Source organism: Chenopodium album, chromosome 21, assembly GCF_948465745.1.
Source record: "Chenopodium album chromosome 21, dcCheAlbu1.1, whole genome shotgun sequence".
In the NCBI taxonomy this organism is placed as follows: Eukaryota; Viridiplantae; Streptophyta; class Magnoliopsida; order Caryophyllales; family Amaranthaceae; genus Chenopodium; species Chenopodium album.
This window is the reverse complement of record NC_137854.1, coordinates 34629964-34649487: the sequence shown is the minus strand read 5'-3', so window position 1 is coordinate 34649487 and position 19524 is coordinate 34629964. Positions and strand designations below refer to the sequence as shown.

Below are 19524 nucleotides of genomic sequence, written 5' to 3'. Positions count from 1 at the left end.
ATGATGTCGGGATGGGACGTGTAGCACTCGAACCTGTCCACGAGCAACCTTCTCGCGAACAAAATGGATATCCATCTCGATATGTTTAGTGCGTTGATGATGTACAGGATTCCCAACAAGATAAATAGCACTAACATTATCGCAATATACCAATGTAGCCTTTTGAATTGGACAATGTAGCTCTAATAAAAGATTACGTAACCAACAAGATTCCGAAACCACATTGGCCACCCCTCGATATTCAGCCTCCGCACTTGATTTAGACAATGTAGGCTGTCGTTTGGCTGACCATGAGACCAAATTATCACCTAAGAACACACAATAACCGGAAGTAGACCTTCTGGAATCTGGGCATCCAACCCAATCTGCATCTGTGTATGAAATCAGAGTAGAAATAGAAGAAGGATAAAGATGAAGACCGTGATCAAGAGTCCCCTGAATATAGCGCAAAATACGCTTAAGAGCATTCATGTGCTCGACTTTCGGATCATGCATAAATAGGCAAACTTGTTGGACGACATATGTAATGTCTGGTCTCGTGAATGTAAGATACTGTAGAGCCCCAGCAAGGCTCCGATAGAGGGAGGGGTCCTCAAATGCAGTGCCCGAAACACTTAGTTTCAATTCGGCTTTGTATCTACTGGAGTCGGGGATGGCTTACATGAGGACATTCCGGCTTGATCAATAATTTCTGTGGCATACTTCTTTTGTGACAAAAATAGACCCCCTGCATGGCGAGATACCGCTATACCCAAAAAATAATGGAGCTCACCCAAGTCCTTCATAGCAAATTCAGAGCTAAGAAGAGTAATAATAGACTTACGAAGCTCATCAGAAGAGGCAGTCAAAATAATATCGTCCACATATAACAAAAGATAAGCCATAGAAGTACCTTTCCGATACACAAAAAGTGAATGATCAGAGGTACATTGAGTGAACCCAATAGTCCGAACATAGTCAACAAATCTCATATACCAAGCTCGTGGATCTTGTTTGAGACCATATAGAGTTTTCTTCAATGAACACACATGGTCTGGTTTGTTCGGATCCCGAAAACCCAAAGGTTGATGCATGTAGACGGTCTCTTGTAGTTCACCATGTAAGAAGGCATTCTTGACGTCTAGCTGATGAATGGCCCAAGCTTTAGACAAAGCCAAGCTAAGAACAGTGCGGATAGTAGCCGGTTTGACAACCGGACTGAAAGTGTCACCACAATCCACGCCAACCTGTTGAGTTTTACCATCACCTACAAGACGGGCTTTATGCCTCTCAAACGAACCATCAGATTTTTCTTTATGAGTAAAAATCCACATAGACCGAATAACATTAACATTAGGAGGACGGGGCACCAACTCCCACGTCTTATTTTTAATAAGAGCATCATATTCATCAGTCATGGCCTTTTTCCAATTTGGGTCCCTAAGGGCCGACACCGGGTTACGAGGCAGCGGTGATTTTGACACTACAGTAAGAAGATTGAAGTGTTTCTTGGGCTTAAATATCCCATGCTGGCTGCATGTAACAGGAGGTGTGGGAGGAGTAGGAATGTGTGAGTGAATATGAGGAGTAGGGCTAGAGGGAGGTAGCTGCTGTGGGCTTGTGTGATGCGGTGGGCTTGTGGGACACGACCCAAGAGAAGAGGAAGAAGGAAAGGTGGGTGGGCTTGGGCTAGATGGTGGCGTGGGATGTTCATTATTTGAAGGTGGAGTGGGCTCACGGTTTGGGCCATTTTGTGGAGCTGATTGTGGATCCGTGGTCAAATAATGAAGTACAGCAGGAGATAGGCCATCATCTAAAAATTCATATGTGTCTTTTTGTGGGCTATGCAACTTAGCAAAAGGAAATTGGGTTTCATCAAAAATCACATGACGACTAATGATTATTTTCCGTGTAGATAAATCATAACACTTATACCCCCTATGATTTGATGGATAACCCAAAAAGACACATGGTGTAGAGCGGGGTTGGAGTTTGTTTATGGTGGTAGAAGGAAAAAGGGGATAACATAAACACCCAAAAACCCGAAGATGAGAATAGGTCGGTTCCTTTTGATAAAGAACTCGAAGAGGAGATTGGTAGTGCAATTTCTTATGTGGAATAATATTGAGAAGGTAAGTTGTCATTTGTAAAGCATGATGCCAAAATGAGGGGGGTAAAGATGCATGGGCTAGAAGAGTACGAACAACATTGTTAATCGTACGAATTTTTCTTTCGGCTTTACCGTTTTGTGGAGATGTATGAGGACATGATAAGCGAAAAGAAAAACCATGCTTTTTATAAAAATCCCAAAAAGGCCCATTATCAAATTCCCTACCATTGTCACATTGTAAGTTCTTTAGACCCCGTTCAAATTGTGTTTGGATGAAAGTTCTAAAATTTAAGATAGTAGAATATGCATCAGATTTATGAGACAAAGGAATTGTCCACAAAAAATTAGAGAAATCATCCAACAATAAAATATAATATCTATGACCGGAAGAACTTAAAATAGGCGATGTCCATAAATCAGTATGAACAATGTCAAAGGGCATAATAGTAGTAGAATTTGATGAAACAAACGGCAATTTAATGTGTTTCCCAACAGAACATGAATGACAAATACTAGAATCTCCAGATTTATTACATTCAATAAATTTATTCTTCCTAAGAGAACTCAAAATATTAGCTCCCGGATGACCTAACCGATCATGCCATAGAGATGGTGCTAAAGCTGCAAAAGTAGAATGAGAAGAAACATGTGGCTTGGTGATAGGATATAGAGCACCCCTACTCTCACATCTCATTAGACGCGTCCCCGTCTGATAGTCCTTCACAGAAAACCCAAAAGGATCAAATTCAATTGAAACAAAATTGTCAGTAGTAAATTTTCTAACCGACACTAAATTTTTGATAATGTGAGGGGCATGGAGGACATTTTTAAGTGCCAAAGGAGGATGGGGAGACTCTAATTGGGTATGACCATAGCCATTAATAGGAATAGACTGACCATTTCCAACGGTTATGCCATGTTTATTGCTCAAATTAAAATAAGACGTGAGATTACCTTAGCCAGAGGTCATATGAGAAGTGGCCTGGCTCCGGTGTCCATATACCAGTTTGGATCCGGAGGAGTAATGCCGAGGGTGTGCATCGCCGCTTCTATGTCAGTTGGCGTCGGTCCAGAAGCACTGTAAGCCTGCTGAGGTTTCGGCCCAAGGATCCCAGCCTGTTGGGGCTGATTTGAAGAAGGATTGGGCCTGGCCCATGGTGCAGCGGGGTAAGGACATGGTGGGATAGCCCACTGCATCCATGGCCAAGACCACTGCTGCTGGTTTTGCCACGGGTGTGGTGCTGGTTGCTGCCCACTGTTCCGGTGGTTGTTGGTGCCGCCCTTGCCCCCTCCACCGGAGCTACCCCCGCCGGAGTTTCCTTTACCGCCGCTTCGACCCCAATTGTTGTTGCGATTCTTCCCAGAATTGCGGTTTTGATGCCACTTCCCACCATTGTTAGGACGATGAGAACCCGAGTGATCAGCCCCATCTTGTACATCATCGGAATCACGAGCCACCATAGCAGAGGCGGTGGTCTGGGCTGATTTCTTCAAGCCTGCCTCTTCAAGAACTAACATTGATCGGGCTTGATAGAATTGCGGCAACGGGTCACTTTGACGGATTAAAGTGGCCACCCCTTTGTAAGCATCGGTGAGGCCGGACACCAACTGGAGAACTATTCGGGTATTGTCTACCGGAGAGCCGACATTTCGAAGTTGATCCGATAAGGTCTTGAGATGTTGACAGTATGCAGAGACATTTGGAAAATCTTCCATGCCTGTGTGAGTGAAGTCATACTCAAGAGATACGGCACGGGAGTGTTTATTGTCTTGGAATATATCACGCAGGCGATTCCAAGCCTCCATTGTCGTGATGTCGGGTTCAATGATGGTGTTTAGCAAATCACGGGAGATTGTGGAATAGATCCACCCTAGAACGACAGCATCTAGAGTAGCCCACAAGTCCTTCTCGGCCTTAGTAGCAAGCGTCTTCTCCTTGCCTTCTGCCGGAGGAATGATATGAGCAAGCACCTTATGAGATTTTGCGTGAACTTTAAAGTTCCGCCCATGTTGCATAGCTATCAGTCTCCATTTCCAGAGTCACTGGAAGGACACTCTTGATGTTATTAACGGCAAGAGCCGGATGAAAAGTTGACTTTGAGTCACCCATGGAGGTTAAAGAGAAGAAAGGAAATTTTAGAGAAGAAGAAGAAGAAGAGATGCAACAATTGAGCGGCTAGGGCGCGGAAGATCGATGATCGTTTCCCTATAACACTGATACCATGAAAGAAGATAATTCCTTGAATATATCTTGGCCTATCAAAGGCATTATATACAAACTAGAGTACGTATAGTATGCTACAATTAAGGGCCTAACTTCCTATGAATATGGAAGAGATAATATACAAAATATTTACTTAACAGCTATACACTAACAGAATATATTGCTGTATATCAATATATTCATTGATGTATATCAATATATTCTAACATTAAAATTTGTAATTGTTTTTTTTATAGTAATATGAAAGGCAGAGAAAAAACTAATTTAAAAACTATTTAATGTCTTTTTTTAAAAGCATAACATAAATCGCTTCAGCTCATAAAATTAACATCTTCGTAACATATTAAAGGAGAAGATTATTCTATCTATTGGAGTACGAATTATTTTTAAAGTATTAAATTGAAAACCATTAGATCCAAGATTGATTTTAAATGTTTTTTTAAACCACATCAGACCAATTGATGACCAAAAAGTTATATATATTTTGACTAAGAGATTAAATGCACCATTTAATTTTAGTCTGCTTAGATCTAGTCTGAACTCTCCTATAAACTTTGTCCTATGATCAAGTAAAGCACATAAACATAAGAGGCCTATCATACATGTTCAGGTGTCGTATGTCTATACAATTGGAAAATCCTAGAAATATAAATTCCGTTTATAAATGTATTAATTACAAATTTTGTAATACAATATGTTGAAGTCAATAAGTATAGTAATATTTTTTCTTTAATAATATACAGATATACTCTGTAAATATCTTACGTAATAGTTGCACTTTGAAAACAAATTTGTTTTTTATACAACTCGACAAGTTTGGAGAATTAAAAAGTAACACCAATTAAAAAAAAAAAAAAAATGACTTCGTGTCATATGTCCAAGTCCATGTTTAGAGAATAAACTAATCCTCGGCTCCCCTCTGCGTTGCTATCTTATTTGCGTGCACGATCTTCACCTTATTTTAATTAATTAATTAATTAATTAATTAATTTTTAAAAAATTAGAGGAAGATACACTATTGTAGAAAATCAAAATCTTCTCTCAAATATTGTTGTTGCCCTTGATGTTTTGATGATAACACAAGTCAAATAAGTGGACTAATGTTTTGATAAGTCTTGCAGTTTGTTTATATTAAGTTGCAGGAAGAACTCAAGGCAAAGGAACAATAGCTAAAAGAATAAAGAGATTAGTAGCAGCGTTCCTGTAAAGGAACTGAAGCTTCGGAGCAGAAGCTAAGGAATAAACACTCGGAGCAGAGACTTCTCAGAGAAAATAAAGTCTGAAATATTTTATTTTAGGTTTTATGTAAGTAAAATTAATTAGGAGTTGATGTTAAGTGGAATGCGTTTTTAAAAATATAGAATTTACTTGATTGCTAGAAAATAGGAAATCTGATTTGGAAAATATCTTTGATTTTATCCTTTGGAAAAATATCTCAGAAAAACCAACTTCCTAAACTTGCGCAACTAACTATTTGATTCAGTCTTCACCACTTACCACAAACTGCTTCTAAGGGGCTAAACGTGTCCTGGTTTTTAGGACATGTTTGGAACACTGGAAGTGGTGGAAAGGAGTGGCGTTGATATGCAGCAGTAGTGGCGCAAGTGGTGGGAGTTGTGGTGTTTTCATCAAGCAATAATTTCCTATAATATCGAAGCTATTCTTGGAATAACTTCACCTTGCTCAAATATATCTTTCTATCTTTCTTGTTTTCAATAGAGTCAAGAGTCGCATTCACTTAAGCATTAACGTTCTTAATTCCTTTCACTAGAGTTTTATCTACTTGAGTTGTAATTTGGGAATTGGGAGTTTGAGTGAACTTTAAGAGAATTCAGTAGAGAAGAGAAGAGTGGCAAGTAGTGGGACTTGCTGCTGGGAACTCAAGTTCATAGAGGAACTTGAAGATTGATTCTTTAGTTTGTAATAGGTTGTTTGCCCTGTTATAGTGAAGAATCTTTCCTAAAATCCCAAGTGGTCGTGGTTTTTCCTCTTGTTAAGGCCAAGAGGTTTTCCACGTAAAATCTCTCTGTGTTAACTTTAAGTTCCTTTAGCTTTGTTTTATCAATTTCGCAAATGTTTGACTCAATTCTCTTAAACTAATATTCACCCCCCCTCTTGCTTGTAGTATTCTTCTAAAGTTACAATTGTAAAATTATACATGTAGGTGTGATACACTAAATTATCGAATGTCCCTAATATTTTGCTTTATTTGAATTTTCGCTGTTTGCAAGATGTGTCTTGAACTCTCCATTTACAGTAAAAATTACTATAAAAATTAGAAATTAATTAAATACACAAAGAGAAGAATCTAACAATATTAAACATGACTATATTATTTATGAAAATTTTAAGGTAGAGGCAGCTTCGTACATCCAACAAGCCTTTCAATAATCTTTATATACGTATAGCCAAGCTATAATGAGAACCAAGTCTAAAATGAGAACTAGGAACTAATTTGGACTCTTAAATCATCTTAATCGGACGACTTATATACCTACCGTGTTATTAATGACATTTTCGTAATTTTTTTACTTTACAAATTGGTTTGTAGTTGGACTTGTGTAATTGAAATTGCATTCTTGTGGTGCTTGCAACAACCTGACTGTAGATTATCGACATTAAATATTTCAAAAGTAGTTTAGTACTTCCTCTGCTCTTTTTTATTTGACCCGCTTTAACTTTTACAATATTCACCGCCCCTTCTTTGACTGTCTTTTGTAAATAATGTGTAAGGAAAAACATATATATGAGATTTTTTTGAATTCGTCTCAATAAGTACTAATATAATATATAACTTTTATAATTTTTACTTATGGAGAATTAAAGTTTTGCATTGACAAGCGTAATAAAAGAAATAGGTCAAGTAAAAATAAAAAAAACGGAGGAAGTATTTATTATCTTGTATTATCAATAAATACGTTATTTTGACTCTTTTTTTTTAGGACGCCTCAATTTCTCATAATCATATGACATTTTTGTAAATAAACCAAGAATTTTATTTAATTGTGGAGCCCACAATAATAAGAAAATTGTTGATTTATTCACGATAATGCCAAAAACAAATTTCGTTTGGAATTTTCCCTCTTTTTTTTGGATAATCGCAACAACATGTAGGATTATAAAGTAGAAGTTAAAAATGGAGAAGCTTTAAAGCAGGGTCAATAATGGAGATTGGACAGCTTATTTTTTTCACAAGCTCCGTCAATATTCAGTATTGGCGACCTCCAATAGAAGAGTGAGGGAATTAAACAATCATACAATAATCACCTTCTTTTTAGGGCTAACCATTCCATTATTAATTCTATATTTTCTTTAGGGTTTTTGTTAGATTTGGCGTTTTCGCCGCCTAAAATGGCGGTGCCAAAGTTTGGCGGTCTCCACTGAAGTAGATTTAAGAAGAAAACAAAGAGATAAAGATGGTAATAGGATGGGTGGAAATGAATGAAGGAGAAAGATACCATGGATGCGATGGACCACGGAGTTAGATCACGATGTAATGAGGTTAATATAAGTTAATAAGGGTATTACAGTCATAGCAGCTAGTTGTTAAGATATTTTGTGTGATGTTTTCTAGGATGATTCTAGTGAATGCTAGGCAATGATTAGCTGTAAGGATTGGCTGCCACTCTTGTCTTCTAGCTTGTATATATACTACTGTAATCAATCCATGAGGAGTAATGAGAATGACCTAATATTCTTCCTCTTATTCTGCCTTCTTTTCTCTCCATTATTCTCTCTTCTCTAAGCTAGTCTCCTTGCATCTCATAACATTATTTTTATCATCATGGTATCAGAGCCTTGATGCAAAATCGAGACTTTTTTGCTTATCACTATATTTCTGGTCATCTCATTTGTTAAAAATCTAATCTTTTTTACTGCTTCTCCTTGTTTCTTCTTCATAAAAATCCTCTCTTTCTTCTTATAATGGCTGACACTGCCAATCCTTTATATCTTCATCCCAATGATGGGTCTTACTCCATATTTGTTGATAAGCTTACAGGAGCAGCAGATTACAGATCCTGGAAACGTTCAATGGAGATAGCACTTTCATCAAAGAAAAAACTGGGCTTTGTTACAGGCTCAGTTCTCAGATCTACATATGCTGAGGATGATGCAAAATCAGAACAATGGGATACTTGCAACTCCATGGTAATTTCTTGGATCCATGCTTGCTTATCTGATAATATTAAAAAGTCTGTTTTGTATGTCAACACTGCTAGAGAAACTTGGGTTCAGCTTGAAAAACGATTCTTCATGTCCAATGGTTCTAGAAAATATAGGCTAAACAAAGATATCTATAATTTGAAACAGAACAATGATTCTGTCAATGCATATTATACTAGTATGTCTAGCCTATGGGAAGAACTTGATGCTATGAATTTCTTGCCCACTGTTTCTGATGGTAATACTGAAGTCATAAATCTTTTAAATGCCATTGCTAAGTTCCAAGAGGAAAGCAGACTATTTCAGTTTCTAAATGGGTTAGATGAGTGTTATGCTGCTATGAGAAGTCAAATTTTGATACTTACACCCCTCCCTACTGTTGAATCTGCTTATTCCATGCTCCAACAAGAAGAGAGTCAAAGAGAAATTCTGCATATAGGCAAGAATGATCCTGATATCTCAGCTATGTACAGCAGAAATTCTGCTACTTATGCTGCATCTCCTGGTTCTGCAAATAGACTTCCTCTTTGAAGTACTTGTGGGAGGAAAGGGCATAGTTCAGATAGGTGTTGGTTATTGGTTGGGTATCCAACTTGGCATCATAAATACAAACCAAGCATGCCAAAGCCAATTCCCAGACAGAATGACCAGAAATGGAGCAGGCAAGGCCCTAAGTTAGCAGCTGTTTCTCAGAGTACAAACACTAGTAGTTCTGGTTCTGTGACTCTAACACAAGAACAATTTGAAAAATTGCTTCAGAATATTCCCTCAGCAAATGCTGCATCTCAGCATAGGGGGAGTGATACTAATGAAGAGCTGGAGAACTTCTCTGGTATGGTGTCCTGCTGTAATGCAATCAAAGTATCAACTGATTGGATAATTGATTCAGGTGCATCTGACCACATGACTTCTAATCTCCAATTTCTCAGTGAAGTTCAACCAGTTCTCTCTCAGCTTAACATAAATTTGCCAACTGGTGAAACTTCAAGAATATCACACATTAGATCTGTGGAACTTCCTAACTCTTTGATACTTAGGAATGTGTTGTGTGTTCCTAACTTTAAGCATAACTTGTTGTCTGTGAACAAGTTGATCAAAGATTCTCAGTGTGAGGTGGTTTTCTATGGAACACATTGTGTAATAAGAGATATAAAATCATAGAAGATAAAGGGGTTGGGAAAGATGAAAAATGGCCTTTATTACTTGCATTGATTAATGGCTCTGCTGATCACAGTTCTAATATTTCTCAACTGACAGGCAACAATGGGAATGCTGGTAATGAACATCTAGCCCTTGCAATCTCATCAAAGACTGAGAGTGTTCCTTTTGCTGTGTGGCATCACAGACTAGGACATGCTTCACTCAGCAAGTTGAAGCATATTGATTGTGTTAAGAAAATAATAACACAAAATAGCCAAGTCTGTGTGACCTGTCCCTTGGCTAAATTCACTAAGCAGCCTTATCAGTTGAGTACATCTCATGCAAAAGAACCATTTGAAATGGCCCATATGAACATTTGGGGCCCTTACAAAGTATGTAGTAGAAGAAAATACAGATATTTTCTCACTTTGGTAGATGACTACTCAAGGATGACATGGGTGTATTTATTGGAGCAAAAATCTGATTCTCTGGCACAGTTCAAGTCTTTCTATAATTATGCTTTCACTCAGTTTGAGAAGAAAATCAAAGTTCTAAGGTCAGACAATGCTCTTGAATTTGATGATGGGCCATGCCAAGAGTTCTTTGCCCAAATGGGAATTGTACATCAAACTTCTTGTGTTGACAGACCACAACAAAATGCAAGGGTGGAAAGAAAGCACAGGCATATCCTCGAGATTGCAAGAGACATCAGATTTCAAGCTGGTTTGGAGCTTTCTTATTGGGGGGAATGTGTCATGACTGCTGTACACATCATCAATAGACTGCCTACCACAGTTTGAAATAACAAAACACCATTTGAAATGTTATTTAATTATGCTCCTGAGTATGATCACTTGAAAGTATTTGGGTGTTTAGCTTTTGCTTACACACACTCAATTCAAAAAGACAAACTTCAACCCAGAGGTTTGCCTTGTGTATTCTTGGGTTACCCAGCTACTCAAAAAGGATACAGACTCCTTGATTTGTCAAATAAGAAGATCTTTGTGTCTAGAGATGTTTTTTTTCATGAAACCATCTTTCCTTTCCAACTTTCCTCTCTTGATCAGCTCATGAAACCCTTGCCAATACCCTTTCTTAACCAGACACATTACCCTATCTTATTTGATGACTGTCCTGTTCCCTTGGGTGCTCAAAATGATGTTCATGAAGATCAGCCTTTGTCTGATGATGACAGTAACACTGATGCACATACTCACTCCCCAAACACAAGCTCAAACACAAACCAAAACACATATCCCACACCACCACCCCCACCACCACCACCACCTCCTCCCAAACAAAGCCATAGACCATCCAAACAGCCTTACTGGATGAGAGACTATGTTCAGCCAAAAAATAAAAATAAAACTCAGCAAATAGCCAATTTTGCAAACCAGCAAGTTTTCCCTGAATACTACTGTTTTCTTTCTACTCTTGAAAATACCACTGGTCCAGTGCACTATAAACATGCTGTGCAATCTGATCAATGGGTTGCAGCTATGAACCTAGAGCTTTCTCAATGTGAACTCAATGGTACTTGGGAGGTCACAACTTTGCCCCCTGGTAAGAAAGTCATAGGAAGCAAATGGGTGTATAAAACAAAATTTAAATCTGATGGCACCATTGAAAGAAAAAAAGCAAGAATTGTGGTTTTAGGTAACAGGCAGCAATTTGGCATAGATTACAAGGAAACCTTTGCCCCTGTTGCAAAAATGACCACTGTAAGAACCATCTAGGCTATGGCTGCTATGTATAATTGGCACACCACTCAAATGGATGTGACCAATGCTTTTCTGCATGGTGACTTGCTGGAAGATGTTTATATGTCAATGCCACCTGGGTATTTTCTCCTTTGGACATAGATCGAATTCAAGTTGATTCAGGTGCCTCACCTCCCTCCAAGGCATCACAGTTGGTGTGTAAGCTTAAAAAATCCTTATATGGATTAAAGCAAGCACCCAGGCAACAATTTTCTAAACTTTCTGAGACTATTCTATCCTTTGGGTTCACACAATCTAAGGCTGATTACAGTCTATTTACTAGATGTCAGAACAATAAATTCACTACTGTGATAGTCTATGTTGATGATCTCTTGATCAGTGGTAACTCTGAAGAAGATATTGATGAAGTCAAGCTTCTACTGTCATATAAGTTTCACATGAAAAATCTGGGGCCCCTGAGATATTTTCTTGGTCTAGAAATAGACAGGTCAAATCAGGGAATTTTTATTTCTCAGAAGAAATATACAACAGACTTGCTGACAGAATACAACATGCTTAATGTCAAGCCCTTGAAATTGCCAATGGACACTCACTTAAAACTGAGTGATAGCAAAGGTGATCTTCTGTCAGATCCTACCCCATTTCAGCAGCTCCTTGGGAAGCTCATATACTTAACTGTCACTAGGCCTGATATCTCCTTTACTGTTCAGAATCTAAGCCAGTTCATGCATTCACCAACCATAGTGCATATGCAAGATGCAAAAAGACTCCTTAGGTACTTAGCTGGTACTTGTTCTCAGGGCATACTACTTGCCTCTGCTTCTGCTGCAATTCTCACTGCCTATTGTGACAGTGATTGGGCAAGTTGTCCCATTTCCAGGAGATCCACCACATGTTATTGCATACTCCTTGGTGATTCACTTATATCCTGGAAATCTAAGAAACAACCAGTGGTAGCTCGTTCTTCATCTGAAGTAGAATACAGGGCAATGGCTGTTACAGCATGTGAAGTTACTTGAATTAAAGCTTTGCTCAAAGACCTGAATCTATCTCACTTGGCTAAGACTGTTCTTAAATGTGACAACAAGGCAGCCTTAGCAATTGCAGCTAATCTTGTAATGCATGAGAGAACCAAACATGTGGAGATAGACAGTCACTATGTCAGGGATATGGTCAAGGCTGGAGATATTGAACCTCAATATGTTTCTTCAACAAATAAACTAGCAGATGTCTTCACCAAAATTCTGTCAGTTAAGCAGCACAATGGTCTTCTACTCAAGCTATGAGTCAAATCTTCAACTGCCTCTCAGCTTGAGGGGGGGTAATGAGGTTAATATAAGTTAATAAGGGTATTACAGTCATAGCATCTAGTTGTTAAGATATTTTGTGTGATGTTTTCTAGGATGATTCTAGTGAATGCTAGGCAATGATTAGCTGTAAGGATTGGCTGCCACTCTTGTCTTCTAGCTTGTATATATACTACTGTAATCAGTCCATGAGGAGTAATGAGAATGACCTAATATTCTTCCGCTTATTCTGCCTCCTTTTCTCTCCATTATTCTCTCTTCTCTGAGCTAGTCTCCTTGCATCTCATAACATTATTTTTGTCATCACGATGAAGTGAGGAGGAAGCTGAAAAGATTTTTTTTATTATTTTCTTTTATTTTTTCAAAATATAAAAAGATTTACAATTTTGCCATTAAGATAAAAGCATTTGTTTATATTGGATATAACCTGGATTCCCTCATATAGTTTACGTTATAATCATTATGTCACAAATTGTCAGATTGGTAGCATAATTCAAAGATATGTTTGTAACTTTAATTAATATGGTACAACTGTATAAGTTTTAGCTTTATTTATTAGGGATATTTAGAATGATTCTTTAGAGGGTGAGCCGTCACCATTATATCGTAGTCACAACACTTCAATTTTTTTTTTGACGAACACAACACTTTTAACAACACACGTTCTTACATCATAGCCATTAGCCCATTATATCATACTTCGTATTTGTTACACCACTAACATGCGTACATCATAACGATCTGTCATTCCAATATACAATAACCTTCAGATGAACAATCTGAATTGATAGCCATAACAAAGCAACCTATACTAAACAAGAATAGTAAGCCTAGCATCACAACCAAAAAAACGCCTGTGAAAAACCAGTGAGAAGTTACATCTTGGAGAAGAGCAGCTTTGCATGATTGGCAATCGTAGCATAAGGTAGTTGGATCATTGTCCCATTTGTTGCAGTCGACGTTTGAATAGTTTCCGATCTCCGGCTTTACCCAAACTGTTGGACTTGTGTAATTGAAATTGCATTCTTCTGGGGGCTTGCAACAACTTGACTGTTGATCATCGAATTAAAATATTTCAGAACTAGTTTAATTGTTTTATTCTATTTTATTCTCAATAAATGTGTTATTTTGACTTTATATTAGTTTGGAAAATTACCACAATCAAATGGCTGATCTAATTTACTAATATACATAATCGGGATAATTTTTTAAAAATCAATATATCTATAATGAGAGATATTTGGTAATTAGGTAGTAGTTGATGATACACCTGGTATGACTAGCTGAAACTCTGAAAGTTGATTATTATAATAGTTTGATTATTAGTTGCTTGTAAATAACTGATTGTGGAAAAGTATTTGGTAAATAATTATTAATAGTTAGCTTTATATTTTAATCTATTTAGTACCTAAAAAGCTAATTATTATTCAATAAACTAATTCAAAAAGCTCTTGTAATAAGCTTTTGAGCCCCAAAAAAAACTCTTTTTATAAGCTATTTAATTTATCGAATACTCAAATTAACTTTGGCCTACTCAAACATCTACTAGGCCTCAATAAGATAAGGCAAAAGCTAATAAGCGTCCCAATGACCTCTATAAAACTGGACTTAATCACATGGCCTGTAATTGTTACCACCAAATATAAGAAAGGAAATTTTGACAATTACCACCTTCTGTTATGTCCATTTTAGCAATTACCACCTTCTATTTTTTTTTTTTTTTTGAAAATTACCACCTTCTATTTTTAAAAACATCAAAAGTTACCACCTTCTTGTCCCCCAACTACCACGTGACGTCATTTTGGGCCCATTCTTTCCCTTTCCTCCCTATTTCCCTCACATTTCTCATTCCTATTTGGATTCTCATCTCCCCTTTCACTTTTTTCCCCCAAACCACCAATAATTGTTCGTCAATTTTGATTTGGAGGAGTGAAGTGAAGTGTTTTTGATTGTTTGGGGGAAAAGAAGTGAAAGGGGGGATGAGAATCGAGTTAGGAATGAGAAATGTGAGGAAAATAGGGAGGAAAGGGAAAGAACGAGCCCAAAATGACGTCACGTGGTAGTAGAGGGGCAAGAAGGTGGTAACTTTTGATGTTTTTGAAAATAGAAGGTGGTAATTTTCAAAAAAAAAAATAGAAGGTGGTAATTGCTAAAATGGACATAACAGAAGGTGATAATTGTCAAATTTTCCTATAAGAAACAAAACAAATTTTTTTTTTTTTATAAAATAAGAAAAGTAGTCATACCTCATAAGGGGACAAATTACGTTTGTGGAATTTATCAAGGGAGTCCCTCTTATATTTCTTTTCAAATTTTCTGCATATATTCTCTTTATATACAATAACCTCCTTATAGCATTCTTCCCAATTATGTTCATCATGAACCTTATTCTGCATCCACTTAGAGTACGACTCTAAGTAGTAATCCTTGTACAATATCCCTGGGATCGATTTTCCTCCCCCTTTACTGCTCACAATCAACGCGAATATCCCTAAGCCGAGGAACAGAAGTAATATAAGTGAAGTGATGCATATCGACACTAGTAAATTATATGTGCTCGAATCATCATAGACCTTCACAAAGTAGAGGATAAACATCATTAAAAATCCGATTAAAAAGAGTGTTATACCGAGGAAACGAAAACCGGAACAGTCGTCTGAGCCGAGATAATTAAGTGAATTTATTGATAATATTAATGTGATTAAAAATGAAATTCCCGCTAAACACAACATACACTCTCCTACTGCCCTTAATGCACCCATCTTTCACTACTACAATTTTTTTTTTTGTAAAGATGACTTGTGCCGTGCAATAAGGTATTTTCAGGGTATATATATTGTGCAGATTTCAAAAATCATATAATTATTTTTCTTACCTTTTCCAGAAAAAGTTTATTTTTAAATTATCTAAGGTCGGCCAGACTAATTAAGCTAGTATAGGTCAAAAAAAAAAAAAAAAAAAAAAAAAAAAGGAGACTAATTAAGCTAGTATTGCTGTATTGGTATGGGCCGTCTAAAGCCTGAATGGAACTAGTTCTAAACTTTTATGAATATTTGTAATTTCTTTTTTTTTTTTTTAGTAATGTGAAATAATTGAAAAATTAAACGTTGAATGTTTAGCAACCTCAGCTTCCAGTAGCATCTTAAAATTTGTCTCATGCTCAAGTACTTATCAAAGATTAAAGTAAAAATTAACATTAATTATACCAATTGACGCGTGATTTTATCATGCTGTCCCAATTAATACCACTTTAAGTAATGTTTTAAATGCTTATCCAATATCTCGGAAGGCCGGGGCCCGGGAGTTAGCAAGATCCTTTATAAAATAAGTATTAAAATCGAATTTTGTCCAATTTCGTGTTTTGTGATAATACAATATGTTGAAGTCAATAAAATATAATAATTTTTTTTGGCAGTAACGATGATTCTTACACTAATCATACGTGAAAATAAGATTTGCATTTTTACAACAATTTTTTTTGTACAACTCTATAAGTTTGGGCCGGGGAATTAAAATATAATTTCTTTCCATGACTTGATCTCATGTGTGCAAAGTCTATGTCCAGAGAATAAATTACTTCTTGGCCCCTCTGGATTGCTAATCTTATCTGTGTGCACGATCTTCACCTATTGTTATTTATTTATTTTTATTTTTTTTTTTCAGGAAATTAAAGGAAAATAAACAAATTAGAAATTTTTAGGAGTCATTATTTTTTAGCTTTAAACCACAACCCTATCCCTTTTGTTTGCTCAAAATTTGTTAACTTTTATTACTTCCAAAAATCAATCAAGTACGTAACTTCCTGTTAAGCCATAATATTGTATTTAGTATTTGGGCCTATGATTATCATATTAGGGCATAAAAAAAAAAAAAAAATTAAGGCTTAACACTTCCACTAGTCGTATTTGTGCAATTAAAAAAAAAAGTAATAAAATAAAATTAGATTTGGGCGTGTTTAGGAAAAAAAAAAATAGTTGGAGAGGCATAGCTATTAGTTGTGGCGGTATGCAATAATTGTTAGATGTCAATATATAAGTTGTTAATTGTGAAGATAAATGATTAAAGTTTAAATATCCGATCAATACAATATTAAGACTTTGTGAATTAAGAAAAGTTAAATTTAAAGTTTTAATATTTTAATTTGAACTTTAAAACATACCCATTGAAGGTTTTAAAGGTATAGTCAAAGGACTAATTCAATCAAAAATTTAAACTGATGGTTAAAGCCATTATTGGTTTTATATATACTATCACGCCCCCTCACATAAGATCCCATTAGGCTTGAACATGAGTCTCTAAAGCAACAAAGAGCATGCAATTTATTGACTTTTACCAACAATAAAGACAAAATATATATCAATAAAATATTAAGGTTTGAATTTGATAACTTATGGGCTAAAGATAACATACAAATTAAATAAAAACAAAACAGTAAATAAAGCTTTAATTAAACAGTACAATACATACAATAATTTGCTTGTCACAAATCACAATTAAGTAGCCAAAGTAGGTGGCATAAAGATACTTGTGTAAATTTATTTTGGTATAAACCTTTATTAATTTGGTCACATACAACATCTCTAACACACTTACACATAGCGACTGATCACAAAATATTAACTAATTAGTCTGGATTCAACATTATACATGTTATTTTGATTTTATTCGATTCAAATACTAAGCTAAAATTCTGTAGGATAATTCAGATGAAGTTGCCGTGATGATACCTATTACAATGCCACATAAACCAATTAAGACTGGTAAGCCTAGCATCACAACCAAAACAATGCCTGTGAAAAACCAGTGAGAAGTTACATCTTGGAGAAGAGCAGCTTTGCATGATTCGCAATCGTAGCATAAGGTCTTTGGATCATTGTCCCATCTGTCGCAGTCGACGTTTGAGTAGTTTCCGATCTCCGGCTTTACCCAAACTGTTGGACTTGTGTAGTTGAAATTACATTCTTCCGGTGGCTTGCAACAACCAGACTGCCATTAAATAAATAAAAAAAGTAAAGTTAATTCCAACATTTCACAATATATATGTGCTACTTAAATCGACTTCTAAAGTAAGGCTATGTTTGATAACACATTTCAGAAACCTTCAATAATAAGTTGTTGAAAATTTAAGTCAACTTAAATGATTTGAATTGTTTGACTAACACGTTTGATCAAAGTTATAATTGTTAACAAAATTATTTGCACACTTTATTTTATTTATTTATAATTGCATTATTACTAGTATAGTAGTATATACAAATAAACATAATAATTAGGACAATCTAATTACCGGTCCAATTGAAACCGGCTATCCAAAAATCAATGTATCTAGTTTGACCGAATCGGATTCAGATTATAAATTCTTTTATCGGTTAAGAACGAATTGGATATTTGATTTTGAATTTTATTAACCTCAAAATTAAACACACAGTACTTCGTATATTATTTACTCAATATATAAAGTACATAACAATTAAATTAAAGTACTAACCTCATAAGGAGACAAATTTCGTTTGTGGAATTTATCAAGGGAGTCTCGCTTATAATCCTTACCAAATTTTTTGCACACATGCTCTTTTACAATAACCTTCTTGTAGTATTTTTCCCAATAATGTGTATCATGAACCTTGTTCTGCATCCAATTAGAGTACGACTCTACGTGGTACTCCTTGTACGATCTTCCAGGGATCGATTCTCCACCCCCTTTGCTGCTCACAGCCAACGCGAATATCCCCAAGGCGAGGAGGAGAAGCAGTAAAGGCGACCCGAGGATTGCCAATACTTGTACCATATCTGAACTCCCTGCGACTGTAGAGAAGATGCCGCAACAAAGGAGGATGAGTGTAATGACTCCGATGATGGTGAGTGTTACACCAAGGAAGCTAAAGCCCGAGCAACTCGGGCCGAGAAAATCAAGTAGGCTCGATCCCAAGATTAATGGGATAAATAATGAAATACTCCCAACTAAAATCATACACCCTCCGGCTGCGTCACTCATGTTGCACAACTACAAAATTTTGTACAAAGACTTTCTAGTGAAGATGACGACTTGTGCCGTGCTATAAGGCGTCTATATATATACTACGTTTGGTGCATGTGCGGCCCAGCAGGCAGCAGCTAGCTACACCAGAGTCCGTTTGTAAAAGAACAAAATAACCCTTATTACACTCACTAAATAACCCTTGAACACTGACAAAGTAATCCATATCATATTAAGTTATTAACTAAGGGTCTATTCACATTTACTTAAATTCAGTTTAGTTTAGTTCAGTTCAGTTCAACTCTAATCAGTTTAGTTCAGCTCCTAATTTCCCTCTCTCTTAAAATATTCATTTCACCTCAGTTTAGTTCAATTCAGTTCAGTTTAGCTCAGCTCCAATCAGTTCAATTCAGTTCAGTTCAACTCAATTAAGTAAATGTAAACGGACCCTAAGTAACCCCTATAACACTGGCAAAGTAACCTTGAGGACCGAGTAACCCTTATAACACTAAAGATCTAACCCCATAATTACTCGTCATATGATATGACCTACCACATATAAGAATTTGCAATTTTCCAGTTTTTATTTATTTTTCTTTTTTGTTTTTTTGTAAACATAATTAAATAGCCAATAAAAACACATCCTCCTGCGATTGTCCAATGTCCCTTTTTTTTGGGCGTGAACATAATTAAATACTCCGTAGCCAATAAATACACATCCTCCTAGCTAATTTTAGAAGAGAATTAAAAATCAATCACTTTAGAGGACTTTATGAAGTATTTAAACTCAAAATAATCTGTTTTAAGATCATATTTTAACCAATTTTGGACTAAACTAGCTTGTATTAAGTCACCAGAGATTATATTTCAATTCGACTAATAGATTTTGGCTCATATTTACG

The 19524-nt window shown here is 36.2% G+C and overlaps 2 protein-coding genes and 1 pseudogene across 2 annotated transcripts; 1 reads left to right on the top strand and 2 right to left on the bottom strand.

Moving 5' to 3' along the window:
• The first annotated feature begins 8237 nt into the window (after positions 1 to 8237).
• On the top strand, positions 8238 to 9008 carry LOC145600718 (uncharacterized). The gene has a single exon (XM_081656593.1). The coding sequence runs from the start codon at positions 8238 to 8240 to the stop codon at positions 9006 to 9008; it is 771 nt and encodes a 256-aa protein (XP_081512719.1).
• Positions 9009 to 13389: 4381 nt separating this feature from the next.
• Positions 13390 to 15242, bottom strand: LOC145600717 (tetraspanin-8 pseudogene; annotated as a pseudogene).
• A 2080-nt stretch (positions 15243 to 17322) lies between these two features.
• On the bottom strand, positions 17323 to 18640 carry LOC145600716 (tetraspanin-8-like). Its single transcript, XM_081656591.1, has 2 exons — positions 18134 to 18640; positions 17323 to 17631 (listed from the first exon to the last, which is right to left on the bottom strand). The coding sequence occupies exons 1-2, from the start codon at positions 18638 to 18640 to the stop codon at positions 17323 to 17325; spliced, it is 816 nt and encodes a 271-aa protein (XP_081512717.1).
• Between the last annotated feature and the right edge of the window lie 884 nt (positions 18641 to 19524).